Here is an 18,110-nt window from a genome sequence, read left to right as displayed (position 1 = left end):
TGCAAACCTTTAAACTTGTTTTGTTTTCAAAATATTCTGTATATCACTGCAATATATGGAAAATCAGCTCTTAAAAAATCTAGAAGACTAAATATTTTTTAAAAAAAGTTTGGTGAATTGCTCAATTGTCTTGGGAATATACCACATTTGGAAAATTATTTCTAGTTCATTCTCTTTCTGTGTGTTTGCTCGTTGATTGAGGGAGTAGGGTCCCACTGGGGAGCGGGGAGAACTGGACAAGGGGTGAGAAAGGGGGCTTTCTGTAAGTGTACCTTTGTGAGGTTAGATTCCCGCTACAGTTGCTTGGGTCCCGAAGACTGGGTCTGCCTGATGGAGCCCCTACCCCTCCCTGCTCCTTCTTGTTGAGTGGTTTTCTTGTTGTCACCATTGTGATGACTGAGCCGCCCCCCTCCGCCCCCCCCCCCCATTTGAGGCAGAGGGTGAGTTAGAGCTGAAAGACCAGATCCTTGGGAAGAGGCCAACTGTTAACAGGTGGGTTACTGACTTGTCCCATACAGGGTGTGAAGCTCCCAGCTGTACCTGCAGCAGCAGTAACTTCTCAGGTGAATGGGGAGAAAGTGGTCACACCCTCAGGACTCTGGAGCTGCCTGTGCCCCTGGAAGGTCTGGGCGTGGGCAGTTCTTAGCAACGACAGCATCCCACCCCAAACTTTTGTAGATGGTTCTTTGGATGGCACATCAGGGTTTAATCAACTCCGTTGGTTACAAAGAGAGCTAGATGTGGTGGGGTGATGTTCGTCTGAGTGATGTGCACCCTGGCAGCAAAGAAGGGGAGAGTCCTCTGAAAGGGAGAGGAGGGGCTTGCTCTACGGTCTTACTGGATAGGGAGGCAACCATCCGTGCTTCCTCCATCAGAGCTCTCCTCCTCCCAGGCTCTCCAGCCACGTGTCGCCAGTGTAGACAGGGTGGGGGTGCCTCCCCACACCCAGAAGGTGAAGCGGTGGCCTGCTCCCTAGCAGCTTCCTCTTCCTGTTTAGCATTTTGTTTACGTTTTCTGAGCAGATTCTTTACATCTCCAATTTACGAGACTAGGCGGTGCGGGTGTTCTTTGTTGGCAAACATGACTTAGCTCTAGAAAATCAGGGATCGACCAAGGGAGGAAAGGGTTAAAAGTAAAAGCCCTGTGGCCTCATCCTTCAGAGGAGTCTGTTGGAATACTGCCTGCGTGCAGAACCTTCTGGGCTGTGTGGAAGTGGGTGGGGTGTAGCAGAGAGGCTAGGTCCCTCCAGCTCTGAAGACACCTTGCCCGTGAGCTGATGCACCCGGAGCTGCCCCCAGGCTTTGGTCTGCCCTGCTCCCCTTGCCCCTTCGCTGCTGAGGCTGACCGGCCCCTGGCGGTGGGGCGTGGGGTGGCTGGAAGGCCCTCGTGAAAATGGGCCTACATGGCCACCCCCGTCTTGCACACGCTCAGAGGATCTTGGAGCCCTTGTCTAGTTAGGGTTCATTTAATCGACTAATCCATTCCGTTGTCTCGTGAGGTGTCAAACAGAAAGGCATTTTTAATTTGATAATCATAACAGACCTGTGTAATAAGAATAATGGATTCTCTGTGGCTCTTCTGGCTACAAATTAAAGTCCTGTCAGCTGGTTGCATATTAGTCGTCCAGAGCCTGGGAATTATTTTCTTGGCCTGGTAATTGTGTGTGTGTGTGTGTGTGTGTGTGTGTGTGTGTGTGTGTTTAAGTTTATTACTATTTTTTTTTTTTTTAGTGATCTCTGTACCCACTGTGGGGCTTGTTCTTCCAAGTGGCTGAGCCAGCCAGGCATCCCAGTAATATTTTAAGTTATAAAAAAATTTTGTAGTGGGGCAGGAGCTCCCTGGTTTTCATAGCCTCCTGCCCCCTACTCCCTTTTAGACCTGCTTTGCTTTACTCGTTGGTGTAGCCTGTGTGACTGTCGTGCCATTGTAGTCTGTATTCCACGTTAAGAGACACACTGTGGGAGAGGATTCTTAGGGGCATCAATGAAAGTAGTGGGCTGGACAGAAACACACACACACACACACACGCACACACACACACACACACACACATTTCATGCCCGTGTCAGACTCCTGGGTTTACTATTGCTTCGTAGGTAGGACGTAAGCTTTAACCACTGGGGACACTGGGCCAAGGGCATAGGAGCTCTTGGTATTATCTTTGCAGCTTCATGTGAATCTCTGTAATTCTTTCAAAATAAAAATTGAACAAAAAAGGGGCACCTGGGTGGCTCAGTCGGTTAAGTGTCCTACTTCGGCGCAGGTCATGATCTCACAGTTGGTTGGTTCAAGCCCCGTGACAGGCTCTGTGCTGACATCTCAGAGCCTGGAGCCTGCTATGATTCTGTGACTCCCTCTCTCTCTGCCCCTCGCCTGCTCACACTCTGTCTCTCTTTCTCTCAAAAGTAAACATAAAAAAAATAAAGAAAAAAAATTGAACAAAAAGGACTTCATTCCTAGTGACCTGAAAGTGTTAACTTCCTGCAAAAGGCAGACAAGTTGACTGCTGCAGAATTGTCTGGGATGAATTTGTGCCTCTCAAAGGTATTCATCCAGTGGTTTGATGTACTCTCACGGTTTCTCATCATTTTGATGGAAATCCGTCTATATTAAAAACCTTGGTTTTCATCTCTCACATCTAATTTTTACATGGAATCTTAAGAGACTAGTAAAAGATCCAAACCAGAAAAGCGAGCACCTGAAATGTTTCCATGCTGGCTGCGGTGTCACTGAGGAACAAGGGGGCTGAGGGTCGGTCCATGTGCTGTGAGCACATGACAGGAGCCTGAGCAGCCAGAACTCGACACAGTTCACCTGTCCGTCAGCCCAAACCAGCCTGCGTGTTCCCCCATGTGGTGGATGGATCTGCCATGAACCCTTGTCAAATTAGGCCATATAGAAATGCAGATAAATAGAGTTCCCTAGTTTTCAGGTCCTGTGTGACTTGAATTCCCACATGGGGTGAGGAACAGATCGGGATGAGTGACAAGACCCTGCAGAGACAATTCCAGAAAATAAGCAGTACAGTCCACATGTGTTGGGAACGTCTCCCTCCCACGGGCCTTTCCAGGACTTGGTGCTTAGCTTCAGACATTGGCTGTTCATGTCACAGGTGGGGAGAGTGTGGACGCCTTGAGGAACATCTGAGAGACGCTGTCTGCGAGGGGAAGGGGGTGATTAAGGGACCCTCTGTGGTGTACTCTCTAGAGCTTCCAAGATGAATGCAGTGTCCTCAGCGGTTGCCTGAGTATGGGGTAGAGTCTCTACTTGGTGATGTTCTTTCCGCCAAAAGTGCAGGAAAACGAAATAGCAAATGCAGGGCTGAGGTGTAGCCGGATGCATTGAAAACAGAACCGGTGATGGGCAGTCTAGAGTTTTTACACTGCGTAAATGTGTGGTGCACATCATACCAAGGACTGGTATTTCCATCCGTAAATGGATTGAGTTGAGTTAGAAGCTTCCTGTGGCGAATTGTTAAACAAGGCAACCCAGTTGTGACAAGATTTATAACAGCTGGTTTGCTGGGTTTCCACATTGGTTGCCATGAGAAAGGATGGTGAGTGGAGCGGTAAAAAAAGGAAAACAGACTTCAGAAAGAAAAGAGTGTGAAAGATGCTTCATCCAGGAAAAACGATACTTACTTGGTATATAGGTGCGTGCCTAGAGAGAGGTGTGATACAGACAGCTATAAAAATGTCACCAGAGTTGATTTCATGGTATTGGGCTCTCACGTGACTTTTACATTCCTGCTTAAATGTCCTCTGATTATTTTGTGATGAGCATTTAAATTTTTATATTTATAAAAGAAACCCAGCCTTAAAGGTGTTGTCATACTGAGGAAATGGTCTCTGGTATTTAAAGGCATTCAGGTTCAGGGCGCCTGGGTGGCTCATTCGGTGAAGCGTCCAACGTTGGCTCTGGTCATGATCTTCATGGTTTGTGAGTTCGAGCCCCACATTAGCCTCTCTGCTGTCAGCTTGGAGCCTGCTTCAGATCTTCTGCTCTCCTCTCTCTCTCTCTCTTTCTCTCTCTCTCTCCCCCTCCCCACTTCAAAAATAAACATTACAAAAAAAAAAAAAGGCACTCAGATTCCAGATCTTTGGGTGGGAGGAGTACAAGCAGAGAATGTGGGAGAGGCACCTCTCCCTGTGGCTGGAGGGTAGGGGGGTGGTGATACTTATGAGAAACCAAGTCCAACTCCCAAAGGAGACTGAGGAAAGATCCTCTGGGCCTTGTGGGCAGAGCGACCTGGGTTTGTGTCTTGGGAGTGTGCCTTACTTTTGACCTTGACCTTGGCCGTGTGACCTTAGTCACAGACCTTATCTGTGCCCCGAGAATTTCTGCTCTGTCACCTGAGAAGCATAATATTGGATCATTGTGCCTAATACATTTCAGACACTCAAACATTTTTCAAACAAATGAAGAATGAATGAATGCATGCATGCTTGATTCACTGAAGGGACCTGGGTAAAGTCTGATCTATGTGGTACATAATAAACAACATTTTTCTTCTCCTGGTTCTCATGTTCTTTTCCTTAGCCAGTATACCTGGGGAGTGAATTTTGTAGAGTCTTCTTGCAGCCTGAGTTCTGTGTTCCGTAGTATGGTCTTATGTGGAGGTAGGTGTGGGCTTAGCTGCTTCTCCTCTTTATGCCTCAGTTTCCTCGTGTATAAAATGAGCATTGTGACAACACATTGGAAACGTTAGATGATAAAGACTTCACATGATGCCTGGCAAATACTAAATGTTTGTTGCATGTAGCAGTTAATAAAAATAATGAGTATTCCCTAGGTTGAGTACATGGTATTTAGTACATGCTTCTATAAATGGAGAGAACATTACCTAGTGCCTGATACAGAATAGAGCACAACACGCGTCAGCATCTTGACTTTGTGGGAACTGGAACCAGTTAGTACTGATTTTCATTATGAGTGAATGGTTTTTGAAGGGATTCTTCAAATGTGCCCTATGTGGTGTAGTCTTCTCCAGTGGTGATCGCTAAAACAGAAAAATGTAATAATATTTGTAAGATGCACCTTGTGTGTTTTTCTTTACACAGTTTCCCCCTCCCCCCAACTTCGGTCTATATTACCATTTTTTAAAAACGTATTTTTTAACATTCTTGTACCTGCAGAGAAAACGAGGTGCTCAAAGTCCAACTGAAGAAATATGTAGGAGCTGTCCAGATGCTGAAAAGAGAAGGTCAAACAGCTGAAGGTGAGGAGGAGACTGAGCTTGGGTGGGGAGCGGGCCAAGCTTTTTAATCTTTATAGCCTCTGTGCCTGGCACACAGTAGGCACTCAACATGTGATGAGTGCATATGCAGGTGAATCGCAAACACAGTACTGGTCAGGATTCTAGAAAACTAATCAGTTGGAACATCCTGTTGTGTTTTCTTGCTCAATCCGGTAAGACATCCTTGCTAGATCACTAGCAACAATTGTATCAGTTTGTATACTTAAGGAATTTTATATATTTCCGGTCTTGAGATAATTGCCAGATAGCAAACCTTATAGAATGATTAAGTCCCATCAGGCTAGTGGTGAAAGCAACAGAACCCCAAAGTGGTGGAGAATCAGATCTGTGGAGTTAGGCTGACCAGGCTCTAGCTCCAATTCTGGCTTTGTTTTGTTTTGTTTTGTTTTCAAGCTCTCTGTATGATAATTTCTTCATTGGTAGAATAGGGTTAGTTGACAGTCCCTACCTCATGAGGTAGGTACATAGACATCTTAGCATATTGCCTACTATAGGCTAAGTACCGAGTAAATGGTAGCTAGTCAGAAATAAAAGGGGATAGAAAAATGATCTCTTGACCAAGATTTCACTAAATGAGGTGATACCCTATGCTTCCTCTCTGCATTTTGGCTACAGTTGAACTGTCATGAATCAACCAGAACATTTCTCAGTTCAGCAGGAAGAAAGGGTGTTTAACTTTGGCTGAAACGTCCTGCAGCCTTTCAGCCAACTTAGCATTAAAAGACTGTCTTACATGCAAGTGAGCTCTTGGAGTGTAGACATTTTAACAAAGGGGTAGACCCTCCGGGCTCCCAGGTCTTGGGTGTCAGCCAGACCTGCACTTGAAGCCAGACTCAGCCAGTATAACTTGATGTCTTGGAATTATTTTGCCATGTATAAGTGGAAACATCCCACCACCATCACAGAAGTTGTTGTGGGGTTTTCCTGAAACAATGAACGTGAATAAGTTTCCACTATTGCACCTGGCATGTAATTAGTGTTCGGTAAATGGTAGTTACTTTTCTTTGTTATAGAGAGAGACAGGATTGGAATCGGGATGTAGTTTGTATATTAATAACAGAAAGGCTTGAGTTTTGTTTAAAGCTTTTGTGTTTATTATGGTCTCTGTTTGATCGGCCTCAACGTGTGTGTGTTTTTCTTTTTTCCTCTGATCACATGCCTCGCGTCATTTCCAGTTGGTCTGTGCCTGTTGGCAGTCTAGGGGGTTATCACTACAGAGTCAGTTGAGTCCTCCTCTGTGGGCTCATCACCTTCTCAAACAGATACTGCTGTTACAGCCCTGCATTCATTTCACCTCGTGCAGTTAGGTGTGTGTGGGTCTTTCACTTTTCGCTCCCCATCTTTGTGTCCCCAGCACCTAGCTTTGTAGCTGCCTGGCCCACCCATGACGTGTCTCAATGAGTAGTATTTGTCTGTCCTTTACCATTTCCAGGCAGCTTCAAGTCCTTTTTCATTTGACTCCATCACCCTGTGAGGAGTGGGTATTTTTGCTCTACTTTAAAAAGTTCCTTATTTGGGGCGCCTGGGTGGCGCAGTCGGTTAAGCGTCCGACTTCAGCCAGGTCACGATCTCGCGCTCCGTGAGTTCGAGCCCCGCGTCAGGCTCTGGGCTGATGGCTCGGAGCCTGGAGCCTGTTTCTGATTCTGTGTCTCCCTCTCTCTCTGCCCCTCTCCTGTTCATGCTCTCTCTCTGTCCGAAAAATAAATTAAAAAAAATAAAATAAAATAAAATAAATAAAAAGTTCCTTATTTGAGGCTCAGGAGAGCTTAAGGGGCTTGTGTGTGATTCTCAGGTGGAAATGAACTCAGGTCATTTTCTCCAAATCCCTGGTTCTTTGCTTATAAGCGTTCTTTGTTTTAAAATTTTTTTTAAGATTTATTTATTTTTGAGAGAGAGACAGAGCACAAGCAGAGGAGAGGCAGAGGGAGAGGGAGAAAGAATCCCAAGCAGGCTCCAGGCTCCAAGTTGTCAGCACAGAGCCCAATGAGGGGCTTGAACCCATGAACCGCGAGACCATGACTTGAGCCAAATTCAGACGCTTAACCGACTGAGCCACCCAGGCGCCCCTGCCTTGCAGAGTTCTTAAACTCTTGTATGCAAAGGGAAGTACCTGAGGAACTTGGTAAATATGCCACTTCTCAGGCGAGAAGAGGGCTCCTCCCTTCAGGAGCTGTTGCATTGGATCTTGGATGGACCGCACGTTTGCTTGTCTAGATACGTGACTCTTACGCCCGTAATGTGTAGTCTGCACCCTTTGGAGATATCTGTACTCTGCCTGCTCAGAACTTTGACTTGGTGCAGTAAGAAAATTAAACCTGGGAAAAAAGAACCCCTGCTGGGCTTGTGTTGGATTTAAAAACCTCAACGCTGTAAAATGCATTTTGGCGTGTGAGCACTTTGGGAGTCTTCCTCCGGCAAATGGGTCCATGGAACCTGCAGTGTGCAGCATAGTTTTTTGTTTGTTTGTTTGTTTGTTTGTTTGCAGCTGAAGTTCCCTGTCCTAAGACATAGGCTGAGAGTTCTGAGCCAGAGCAGGGTATGTGCCTTCAGGATGCCACGACAGCCCTGGAACGGATTGGAGCTGAGACCCTGTAGCGTATTTTGTACTCCGTGTGGTAGCAGTTGTTAACTGCTCTTACTACCGGGAATGCCCTTCAAGACCATCTACTTTACCTGTGGGTCCTCTGTCAGCAGAAGGTTTTTATGAAAACCCTTGGGCGTCGGCATACCCTCACGGAGGCTCTGTTGCTTATTAAGTGCTATAGTTTGCACTCAGAAATGCTAGTGAGCGCCTCCTCCGTGCCCGGCACCGCGAAGCAGCCTCACTACAGGTTACTCTCGGGGGGGGGGGCAGGGGGGGGCACCTGGGTGGCTCAGTAGGTTAAGTGTCCGACTTTAGCTCAGGTCACGATCTCACGGTTCGTGAGTTCCGGGCTCACTGCTGTCCACACAGAGCCCGCTTGGGATCGTCGGTCCCCCTCTGTCTGTCCTTCCCCTGCTCATTCTCTTTCTTTCTCTCAAAATAATAAACTTAAAAAAACCCCAAAAGCAAGGGGCTCTTTCAGAGAGCTTTTACCTCACTTTCACGTGATGCCCTCTGTTAGTCCAGCAAAGTGGGACTCCGTGCTCGAGCCCAGCTAGTGGCCGACTCACGCTGAAATGGTGAGCGTGGACCCTCATCAGGCTGTGGCAGCTTGGGGTGTCTTGGCCAGGCTGGGATGGCGTGGGGTGTGTGGGGCGTTGGAGGGGCAGGGGCATTAGGAGAGCCCGAGAGTCGGTTCTGATCTCCGATTGCCGCGGCTCCTGGTGTTACGGGGCTGGAGCTGGAGATGGGAGCCAGCTTCCCGATTCAGAATGCATTTTCCACAATATGAGTCTTTTAGTTCAAGGGTATAAGGATCCTTTTTGTCTTTTGGCAACAATTTCTTTATGAAAGTGTGAGCGCTCATCAGTAGGGAAAAGAGTGAAAAACCACTTTAAGCCCTAAATGCCTTCAGGGCTGAAGAGAAGTCTGAGGTACTGTGTTGAGACCCCCCACCTTCATTGTTATGGAAATGCCTCTGGGAGTTAAAAACAAAAGCAAAAACAAACCTTGAGAATAGATTGTTGACACCCTTTAATTTTCTGGATCTTAGATTTCAGATTTGCACCCTTTTCCTTTTTTAAAAGAATGGTATAATTCCTCTAAGAAAACCATGGTTTAGTCAGCAAAGTCTGGACTAGGATTCTGGTGGCCTCATGAAATAACTGAAGGAAAATTTTTGTTTTTTCCTAATGTCCAGAAGTGAGGTTGGGTTGTTCCTCCCCTCAAGTGCTAGGTTTCCTCAGTGAGGTCAGCTTTCCCAACAGCTTACACCTCCACCTGAGGTTTTGGATCTCTTGTCATCCCAGGGTGTGTCGTCTGTTCACCTCCAGCCTTAGAGCTGTGGCGTAAGGGCTTCCACATCCACAGAGAACTGGCTGGACGGTGAGGCTCACAGCGTGACTCTCCCTGGGCCTGGGAGCAGTTGTGTTAAGGAGTCGAGGCACCGACTCTCCTCTCCAGCACCGGGCGCTGGCACTTACGGAGGGGAGGGCCACAAGGAGATCACTCTCCAGACGAATGTTTTCCTCTCAGGCTTCGCTGAATTTTGAAGCGTACTGTGACAAGTTGGACTCTTGTCCGAGGGGGCTGAGGAGCAGGCGAACCTATTCGGATCCCTGATAGGTTGTGTCCGCAAGACCGGCTCATTCTCTTAAGAGTCGACTCACATTAGCCAAACTTGCAGGGAATGATGTACAATCAGAGGAGCAGTTCATCCATCAGTAGGGAGAAGCTGGAAGGCCCAGATCTGATCCTCAGGTACTTCATTCCTCTGGGCTTCTCAACTTGGGGAGCTGGAGTCTGCGCTGATGGTGGCCTGCTGAGTCAGAGAAGCAGGGACTGGTTGGGCGCTTCAGCTGTTCAGTGGCTTAATGTGTCCCAGACCTGGTGAGGGAAAGGTCTCGACCGGGGTAAGCCTTTACTTGGAGAGACGCTGTCACCTGCTCGTCTTTCCGTGGTCCTTTTTCTCCCTTTCGGCTTGTGGGTTAACAGGGTGCTGTGCTAGTGTCACATGGTAGTTGGTGGTGAGAGCGAAGAAGAGAACGTGATCTTCTGAGATACGTACATGTTTTGTACTTGCCTCCTAACCAGTAGCCAGCAGATGACTTTGTTGCAGCTTCGAGATCCTACTTAACGAAGGCTCCTCTCCCTGTCTCTCAAGTTCCCTGTAAGACACAGACACAGGACTCTCTAGGAAACTACAGCGTGACCTGCAGCCATTGTCACCGTCCCTCACACACTGCCCCACGTGTAGACCCAGGGACTCCCCTTGTGAGGGCTTGTCGGGTCTGCAGAATTCCTTCTCCCCCAGTGGGGGCCGGGAGGGAAGAGAGTCCATGGGGGACCTTTGAGTGCCCTGCACACGGTCGAGAATCTCCCCAACCAGCCACAGGGTGGGGGGTGAGGCTGAGGGTATTTCGCTGATGGAAGTCTCCGTGGGGAAACGCAGCCCCTGAATGGAGTCCACCTGCCAAGAGCTGTGAGGGCCGCAGCCGCGGAGGGGCCTCCGGGGGGGAGATGGTGGCGGGGCTGGGTCGGGAGCATAGTGTAGCGACAGGGCTTCTGCTCTGCTGCTTTGGCCGTCGGAGAAAGAAGGAAGGCTTGTCCTGCCCTTGGCTGGTGTCTTTGTCCAAGGTGCCGCTTCATCCCGCCCGTGGCCCCGGAGCGAGACGGTTGCGACCACAGCCTTGGGGAGACCTGGCATCCCACCTGGTCCTGGCATCTCACGATGGACGTGGGTGGATGAGTGACTTCTGTGTAAGAACACTGAGGACGCCCCTGTACAGTTGACTCACGGGCCACGTGGCCTTTCTGTGACTCCGTTTCTTCTTCTGTAAAAGGGGAATTGCCGTAGTAACTTCCTCGCAGGCTTTGGGGGAAAGCAGACATAGATCAGTACAAAGCCTTTAGAATCTTCTCTGACTTGTAACCGTTCAGTACGAGTTAGTAGGTTGACATTATGGTCACTCTTTATACCTCCGACAGCCCTTTGGTACAGTCTTAAAGTTAGAATGAAAACAGTATGTACTTGATAAGCCCTTGTGAGGATTATGTGTTAGATGAGGGAGTTGAGATCACACGCTCGTATCAGAGTCTGGCATCTGGAAGATACTGTGGCGGGCAGAATGCTGGTCCTGCAGGGACATCTGTGTCCCGAGCCCCAGAACCTGTGAATACGCTACCTGCTCTGGCAAAAGGGACGTTTCAGCTGTGGGTAGGTGAAGGATCTTGACGAGGGGAGATTATCCTGGTTTCTCCCGGTGGCCCCAGCGTGGTCACAAGGGTCTTCACGAAAGGAAGGAGGAGGGTCTGAGAGGTTCCAGACGCTGGGAAGACCCGGGGAATGGGCTCTGCCCTGGAGCCTCTAGGAGGAGCACGGACCTGCCTTGGGCCTGACCGGAGCCTGTAAGACCTTCAAGACTTCTCACCTCCCGAGCCGTGAGGTAACAATTTTGTGGTGTTCTAAGCCCCCGAGTTTGTGGTTGTTACAGCAGCTATAGGAAACGAGCACAGCTACTAAGCTGACTCGAGGTGCTGACTCGACCGTGGACAGGCCCTGGGCCCATCGTCATCACGGTCTTATGGAGCTTGAGCCGGGTGCTGATGTTTTGAAGGTGGGGTTTTTTGTCAGAGTTTCCCCGTGGGCAAAATGAGACCTCAAAGGAGAGCTGTGGCCTTTGCTGGGCGGCACACATGGGACAGGAAAGCTCACTGCCCCGGCCCGTGCCTGTGCACCATGTGTCCTGGGGTCACCGGTGCCAACCCCTGTGGATGGTTCCCGTCACCGCCTGCCCTGGACGCCGGAGGCGAAGCCCCCATGCCGTGTGGTTGGGACCTCACTGCTGGAAGGACCCTTGGTGTTACTCTTGAGATGTGGGCGGTGGCCGCGGGTGCAGTCGACGAGGCTGCTTTCTCGGCGTCCCGTGGGATTTCTTCTGGGCTCTTTGCCCCTCACCAGAACCTTGCTCAGTGTCGGCCTTCTCTCGGGCTCCCCTGAGGAGCATTTACCTGTGAATCAGAGCTGGCTCTCTGGGCCAAGGAGGAGCGGTGTTCCTGCCAGGGGCACCCTTCTTTCCTGTTGGGGCCTGGGAGGCTGGGGCCACTACAGTTCTCTTTTCTCCGTGTGAGGCCGTCATGCACAGGGAGGAGCTGAGCCGGGTGGCAGGGAAGAGCTGGGTTCTGATCATGTCCTTTGAGCCTCCGAATCCAGCCATACTTGACAGGAGAGTGCAGCCCTGAGTTCCCACCCTCGCTCTCCGGCCCGTTTTCAAGCTTGAGTTGGGTTTCGGTAGCTCATAGGCTTGTGCGAACGATCAGCTTCTTGACTGGATGCGGAATCCCTCCTGTCCTGGGACAGGGCTCTTAATTCTCGGAATCTGTCTTTGCAAATACCCCCGTCTGTGGTGTGTGGGGGGCTCTCGCTCCTGGCCTTCCCCTCGTTGGGCTCCCTCCACTGTCCTGCCTTGGCCACTGTCGTCTTCTCCTGTAGTGATGGGTTTAAGGCTGCACGCTCTTGTCGGTGGCTCCGTTTAATTAACGTGTCATGGGCTCAGGGACAGAGGGCTCTGTTGCTAGTGGCTGTCCTAGTCACCGGCGGTGAGGCAGGAGGTACAGTGGGAGGAACTTGACAGATGATGGAAGTTTGGGAGCAATTTAAAAAATTTAAGAAACGGAAGAAGAAGAAAAAAGTCCTCAGCCTCTCTGATTTGTTGCGTCTCTGCTGGCGTGTGGCCTGCTCGCTGATGCCCCGTTGAACATGGCGTGTGCTTCTTACTCTCAGGGACCTGTGTGTCTCTGGGCTCCCAGAAAATAGGGCAGGACAGTTGAGGCCCCTACTTCTGTGGAGATGGATGGCCATGGGCGGGGTATTGCTAGAGCCTGAGTGTGTCCCTGGGTGTGGGGGGGGCCGACTTTGTGTCCAGTAGTATAAACCACAGCAGGTGTGGGCCGTCTCTGCTTGGGTGGCCTTGCGTCCTGCCCCCCGTGTGCACAGATGCCTTGATCTGCGGCGGGCGGCTTTGGTCACGAGGAAGGCTGGCTCCTGACTCCGCCTGTGCTTGTGTCTGGGTGTAGTGGGACAGATGTGGAACCTCGTGGAAGCATCTACCAGATGCCATCACTGTGCTCTTTAAAACCCGTTCCAGGCCTTTTGATGCTGGCCTCCAGTGCTGGCTGTGGCCCGGCCCTCCCCCACCACCTTCCAACCCTACCTCCTCCTGGCCTGTCCCCGCCCCCGCACCCCCCCCCCCCCCCCCCCCCCGCCCCGGCCACACTGGCGTTCAGGCTCTTCCCCAGATGCACCAGGCTCGTTCCTGCCTCAGTGCCTCTACGGTTGTTCCTCTGCTGGAATGCTCTTTACCTGTGTCTGCACGGCTGACTCCACCCCGTCAGGCAGGTCTCCGTTCAGGGGTCCCCTCCCCTGACCGCCCTATCTCATGTTGTGTCTTCCCCCTCCTCTTTTATCATGTTACTTCATCACAGACTGTATCGGGACCTCGGAGTATCTTGACGCTTCACCCCGTCCTGTGCTTGCTGTCTGTGCCCCTCTGTGCAATCCACAAGAGTGGGGACCTTGTCTGTTCTTTCTTCCCCTTTGTTCAAAGTGCCTTGAGCAGTGCTGGACTCAGGTACGTGCTCCATGAGTGTTCACATGAATGAGTAGAAATTTCCGAGGGGCTCTTGTAGGACCTTGTGGCAGGCTAGGTGACAGAAGACCCGTGGCCGCTCTGCAGGGAGTGGCCGTGGGCGGGTTGGTGGGTCATTGCCACGCTGCCAGTGTGCTGGAGCCCACGTAACCGCTTCTGATGCTTGGCGTCCAGTCAGATTCTTACCACGTGTCGCTTGTTTATCGTGCCTACGGTTAGCACACGATTTTGACTCTGCTCTGGTGTCATCGTTCAGGGGTCTTGAGGGTAGGACTACTGCAGTCCGATTTTATCTGGCCTAAAAAAAGTCTAGAAGTGCCTGTCTTCAGGGATGTCTTGATCCAGGGGTTCAAATAACAGGACCCCCCCCCCCATTTCTCAGGTCTGGTTTTCCCCACCCTTCTCCCCCTAGTGTTGGCAGTGTGTGCTGCTATGTGTCGGACCGCTAGTCCTCTGGGAGAGAAGTCCTCCGGTTGAGGGTGCTGGCTGATGCTCCCCCCGTGGCGAAACCCAGGCTGCCAGTCCCGTGTCGCTGAGTGCCGCGTAGGGAAGAATGCACAGCCTGGGCTCCTGTGACTGCTAGGCCCAGCCCCTGTGCCCCAGTGGGCGCTGGCCCATGCTCAGCAGGCCTTCTCACCCCGGCAAGAGGCTGCCCGCAGCTCTGGGTTTCATCTTTTCGGCAAACGAGCGGAAGAGAGTGCTTCTGTTCCCCAGCAGTTTCCATATAAACCACTCTGCCATCTTTCCCCACGTGGAGCAGACTGGTGCTTCCCAGCCTTGGCTCCACACTCAGTCACCTGGGGAGTAAAAATGCCCGTGCTTGCCCACAGGAACCACTCCCTTGGCAGATTATCACCTGCACACAAATGAAGTTCAGGGCCAGCCGGTAGGCTACAAATGTGACCGCTTTCTGGCTCCTGGCCGGCGGCAGGCGTCCCAGGTCAATCAAAGCTCTGTCTTTCATCTCCAGTCCAGGTGTGGCCTCAGGACTCGTCTCCAGATAGGTTCCAGCAATTATGAAGAGGGTGGGTGGTTAGGGAGGTGGGTGTGTAATGGAAGGTGTTCGCCCCCACTGCTGAGTCAACACAGTACTTGTACTGTGCCCGCCCCTGCCACCCCCCACCTCCCAAGGACCCACAGGGGGCGTCAAGCCCGTCTCCTTTGTTTCTCTGACCTTTCCCTTCCCCCAGGAGCGTGGCCCTGCTTCCCCGTGCCCAGCGTCCTTCCCCTCTGGGTGGCGCTCATGAAGCTTCGTTGCATTCTGGCCATGTGCCCCCATCCTGACCGCTTTCTGATCCCTCCTGTTGGCTTATCCAGTTTCCTCTTCTGGAAGCGCCACTCCCTTCTCCCTGGCCAGGCCAGATGTTGCGTTGATTATAAGAGCCAGCTCTTCTGTCCCCATAAGGAAATGTAATCACACTGGTCTTCGGTTTGCTAAACTCCTCTTGCCCTGGGGAGCAGTAAGCTAGCCCTGGCATTTGATTGCCTGCCTGCCCTCAGGACTTTGTAGCCCTGTCTCGGGTATGTGGTCTGTCTGACGGCACAGAGGATCGTTACTTTAGTTTGTGTGTGTGTTGACCAAGGGCACAATAAGTATTTGATAAAACTTGTTGCCACATTCCATCCACATACTCTCAGCAGTGATTTTGGAGTAGTGGGCAAGTTGGCATAGACGGGAGCGGCGTTATCTGAGAGGAGGAGAAGTTGGGGGGAAGCAGCGTTACTCAAGAAAAGGAACAGAATCATTGTTCCCCCTTCTTTCAGCAGTGGCCCGCACCGCTCTGCCCGCAGCCCACGGCCGGGGACTAGGCCTGGGGTTCCAGCTGGATGCAGACGGGTCTGGGGACTGTCTTCTCTGGCTGGGTGGCTGCTTCCCAGCAGCAGTTCAGTACAAGGGAAGGGGAGCAGAGGTTCATGCCAGTCATAGTGGGCACTCGCTTGGATGCATGTGGGGGTCTGTCTCCTAAGCCACTTGGGTGGCTCCTGAGAAAGGGACCTCAAACCCAGTATGCTTTTCATGGGACTTGTGCCTTTAGAGTCTTGGAAGGAGTGCTTGGTAACTTGTAAGGGTCTGCAGTAGAAAGAGCGTCCAGGAGTGTGGCTGAGACGTGTCTGTGAGGAAGACTGATGGCCTTGCCGGTCGTTAATTGGGGTGGAAAGGCCATGTTGTACCTGCCCCGTGTTGAAAGGGTTTCTGGTGTCCCCTGCAAATCTTGGCTTATTGATGGGAAGAAAGGATCCCCTGTGATTCTCTCAGTAGATTGGACGTGTGCCAGGCACAGTTGTGGGAATGCTTCAGTGACTGACAGGTACAAGCTCTCCACCTGAGCTGACTGCTTAGTGAGGGCACGGACAGTGAAAAGTAGACACACAACTACAAATGCAGGCCACGATACAGCTCTGCCTTTTCTGACGAGACCTGGAATCACCTCGAGAAATACCTGGTCGATGGTGAAAGCAGAAGCCTCCATTCAGTGGGTACCCGTAACGTGCTGGACCTGTGGCGGGTTCTTCGGCCTGTAGCGTTTCTGTTGGTACTCCCACTTGACACGTGTGACGAGACCGCAGCTCTGAGAGATGGGTGTGCTCAAGGTCCCCATACTAGGGGTCTCCAGAGAAACTGCTACATATATACACACACGCACATAAGCACGCATGTATGCACGCATACATATGTGTATATCCAAGTACACACGCGGGTTATACGTACAAACATATGTATGTAGAGCTGTGTGTATGTACATATACACTTGTATGCACATGCCTGCCTACCTCTCTATCTCTGTGTGATGTGACTGATCAATTTTTGAGGAATTAGCTCATGCTCTTGTAGAATCTGGGAGCTACGAAATCTGCTGGGTAGGCGGGCAGCCCGGAGACCCAGGGAAGACTCGATGTGGTAGTCTTGAGTCCGAGGCCATCTGGAGGCACGATTCCTCCTTTTGGGGGAGCTCCGTCTTTCCTCTTAGAGTCTTCAGCTTAAGGCCTGCTTCCCTTCCATGCATTGAATGAGGCATGCCCACATTATGGAGAGGAATTAGCCTCAAAGCCTGCTGTTAAAATGTTAATCTCCTTTTAAAAAGTACCTTCATAGTGGCAGTTAGACGAGCCTTTGACCACACACATGGGTGCCAGGGCCCGGGCACGTTGTCATGTGAAATTAACCATTTGAGTCCTCTGCCTAGACAGAGGCCAAGCCGGGGTCTTAGCCAGGTTTAGGCTGAGTGCATGCGTTTCCCGCTTCTCCACGCCCGTTATGCTAGCCGGAGAATGGTGTCCTAGGTGGTAAAATCTGTTGCGTCACCCTGGACCTCCGAGGTGGGGTGTAGCTGCTGACCAGGAGCTGCCTGCCTATGTGGGGCAGCCTGGGGTGGGGTAGCTCAGCGGGGTAGCATCTACCCCTTAACTTTATCCTGAGAAAGGTCCATTCCCTGTCCCTCCTCTCCCCGGACGACTGAAACCTAATGTGTGCTGCTGGGTCAGAACGTGACTGCTTCGGGACTGGCCATCAGACTTGGGGAGAAACCACTTCTAGTAGCAGTGGAGACGAGGCGGGCTATCGGCCTTGTCTTCTTCCTCAGCGAAGGCTCCTCCTCCCACAGTAAAAGGAGAGGAGGTGCCTGAGGAGGCCACAGTAGAACACGGAGGCAAAGACAGGCTTGGGTTTTCCAGCCAGTGGGGTCTGGCATGAATCTCCACACTCTCCTCGATTAGTTCCAAATTCTTAGAATAAGTTTTTAACTCAGAGCTTTCAGTGTGTTCATTTGGGGGGCAGAGGTAATAATGTAGTGTTGACTTGTGCAGCTATTTGAAGTCTCAAACGGGTGACATGTGTAAAGTTCCGGGCAATTGTTGACGTTATTTTGGATCGGAGGTGCGTTTTGCAGGGCATCTAGTATGCAGAATTCAAGGCACATTAGCAGAACACCTGTATGTTAATTTCTGAAAGTGTTAATTTCTGAATAATTGTGGTGATAATCGTAAAGTCGATCTCCTTGAGAGCCTTGCAGTCCTGGTAAATGATTTGTGTGATGAGCTAGTTTACTGACCTTCAAATAAATACCCGAACCAGTAGCTCAGTACCTGGCCCCTTACGCAGGGATCAGTACTGGCAGCACCCAGGGAGCCATTCGTGGGACAGTCGCCCAAACTCTGATTTTTTTTTTTTAATTAGAATTTACTGGAAAAGCCTGGGGAGTAAGGTACCCAATACCCAGTGTACTCACCCCCCAGATTCAATGGACAGTTTTCCATATTTATTTCAGATCAAGAAAAGAATTGAGTTTCAAGTGCCATTTAGGTAGGACGTCCTTACTGATGACATCCATATGTTCCCAGATGAACCCTGTGCCCCAGCTTGCATCGCCTGCCTCCCTTATGGTAATCCTGTGGATTTCAGAGGTGGGTTAGAACTCTGATGGGCCATGCCAGGCTCCTCGCGTGCCCACTCCTGGCAGGGTGGGGGGGAGGTGAGGTAGGAGCAGCTCTACCCAGCACACTGGATTGAGAATGGGAGGGAGGCAACCCCCTGAAATGAGGAGGGAGACTAATGAAGAGGGCACATTGGGTAGCAGAAGCACAGGTGACCATGCAGCCCGAGTGACGTGGGGAACGTAACCTCTCC

At 50.9% G+C, this 18,110-nt stretch overlaps 1 protein-coding gene across 2 annotated transcripts in view; it reads left to right on the top strand.

Moving 5' to 3' along the window:
- SNX29 (sorting nexin 29) overlaps positions 1 to 18,110 on the top strand; it is a 500,693-nt gene that overhangs the window by 191,078 nt on the left and 291,505 nt on the right. For both annotated transcript variants that reach the window (XM_043560511.1, XM_043560512.1), the window contains exon 14: positions 5,136 to 5,218. In XM_043560511.1, the coding sequence (XP_043416446.1) occupies positions 5,136 to 5,218 (83 nt within the window). The remainder of the gene's footprint in view (positions 1 to 5,135; positions 5,219 to 18,110) is intronic.

Source organism: Prionailurus bengalensis, chromosome E3, assembly GCF_016509475.1.
Source record: "Prionailurus bengalensis isolate Pbe53 chromosome E3, Fcat_Pben_1.1_paternal_pri, whole genome shotgun sequence".
In the NCBI taxonomy this organism is placed as follows: Eukaryota; Metazoa; Chordata; class Mammalia; order Carnivora; family Felidae; genus Prionailurus; species Prionailurus bengalensis.
This window is presented reverse-complemented; position numbering and strand designations above follow the sequence as displayed.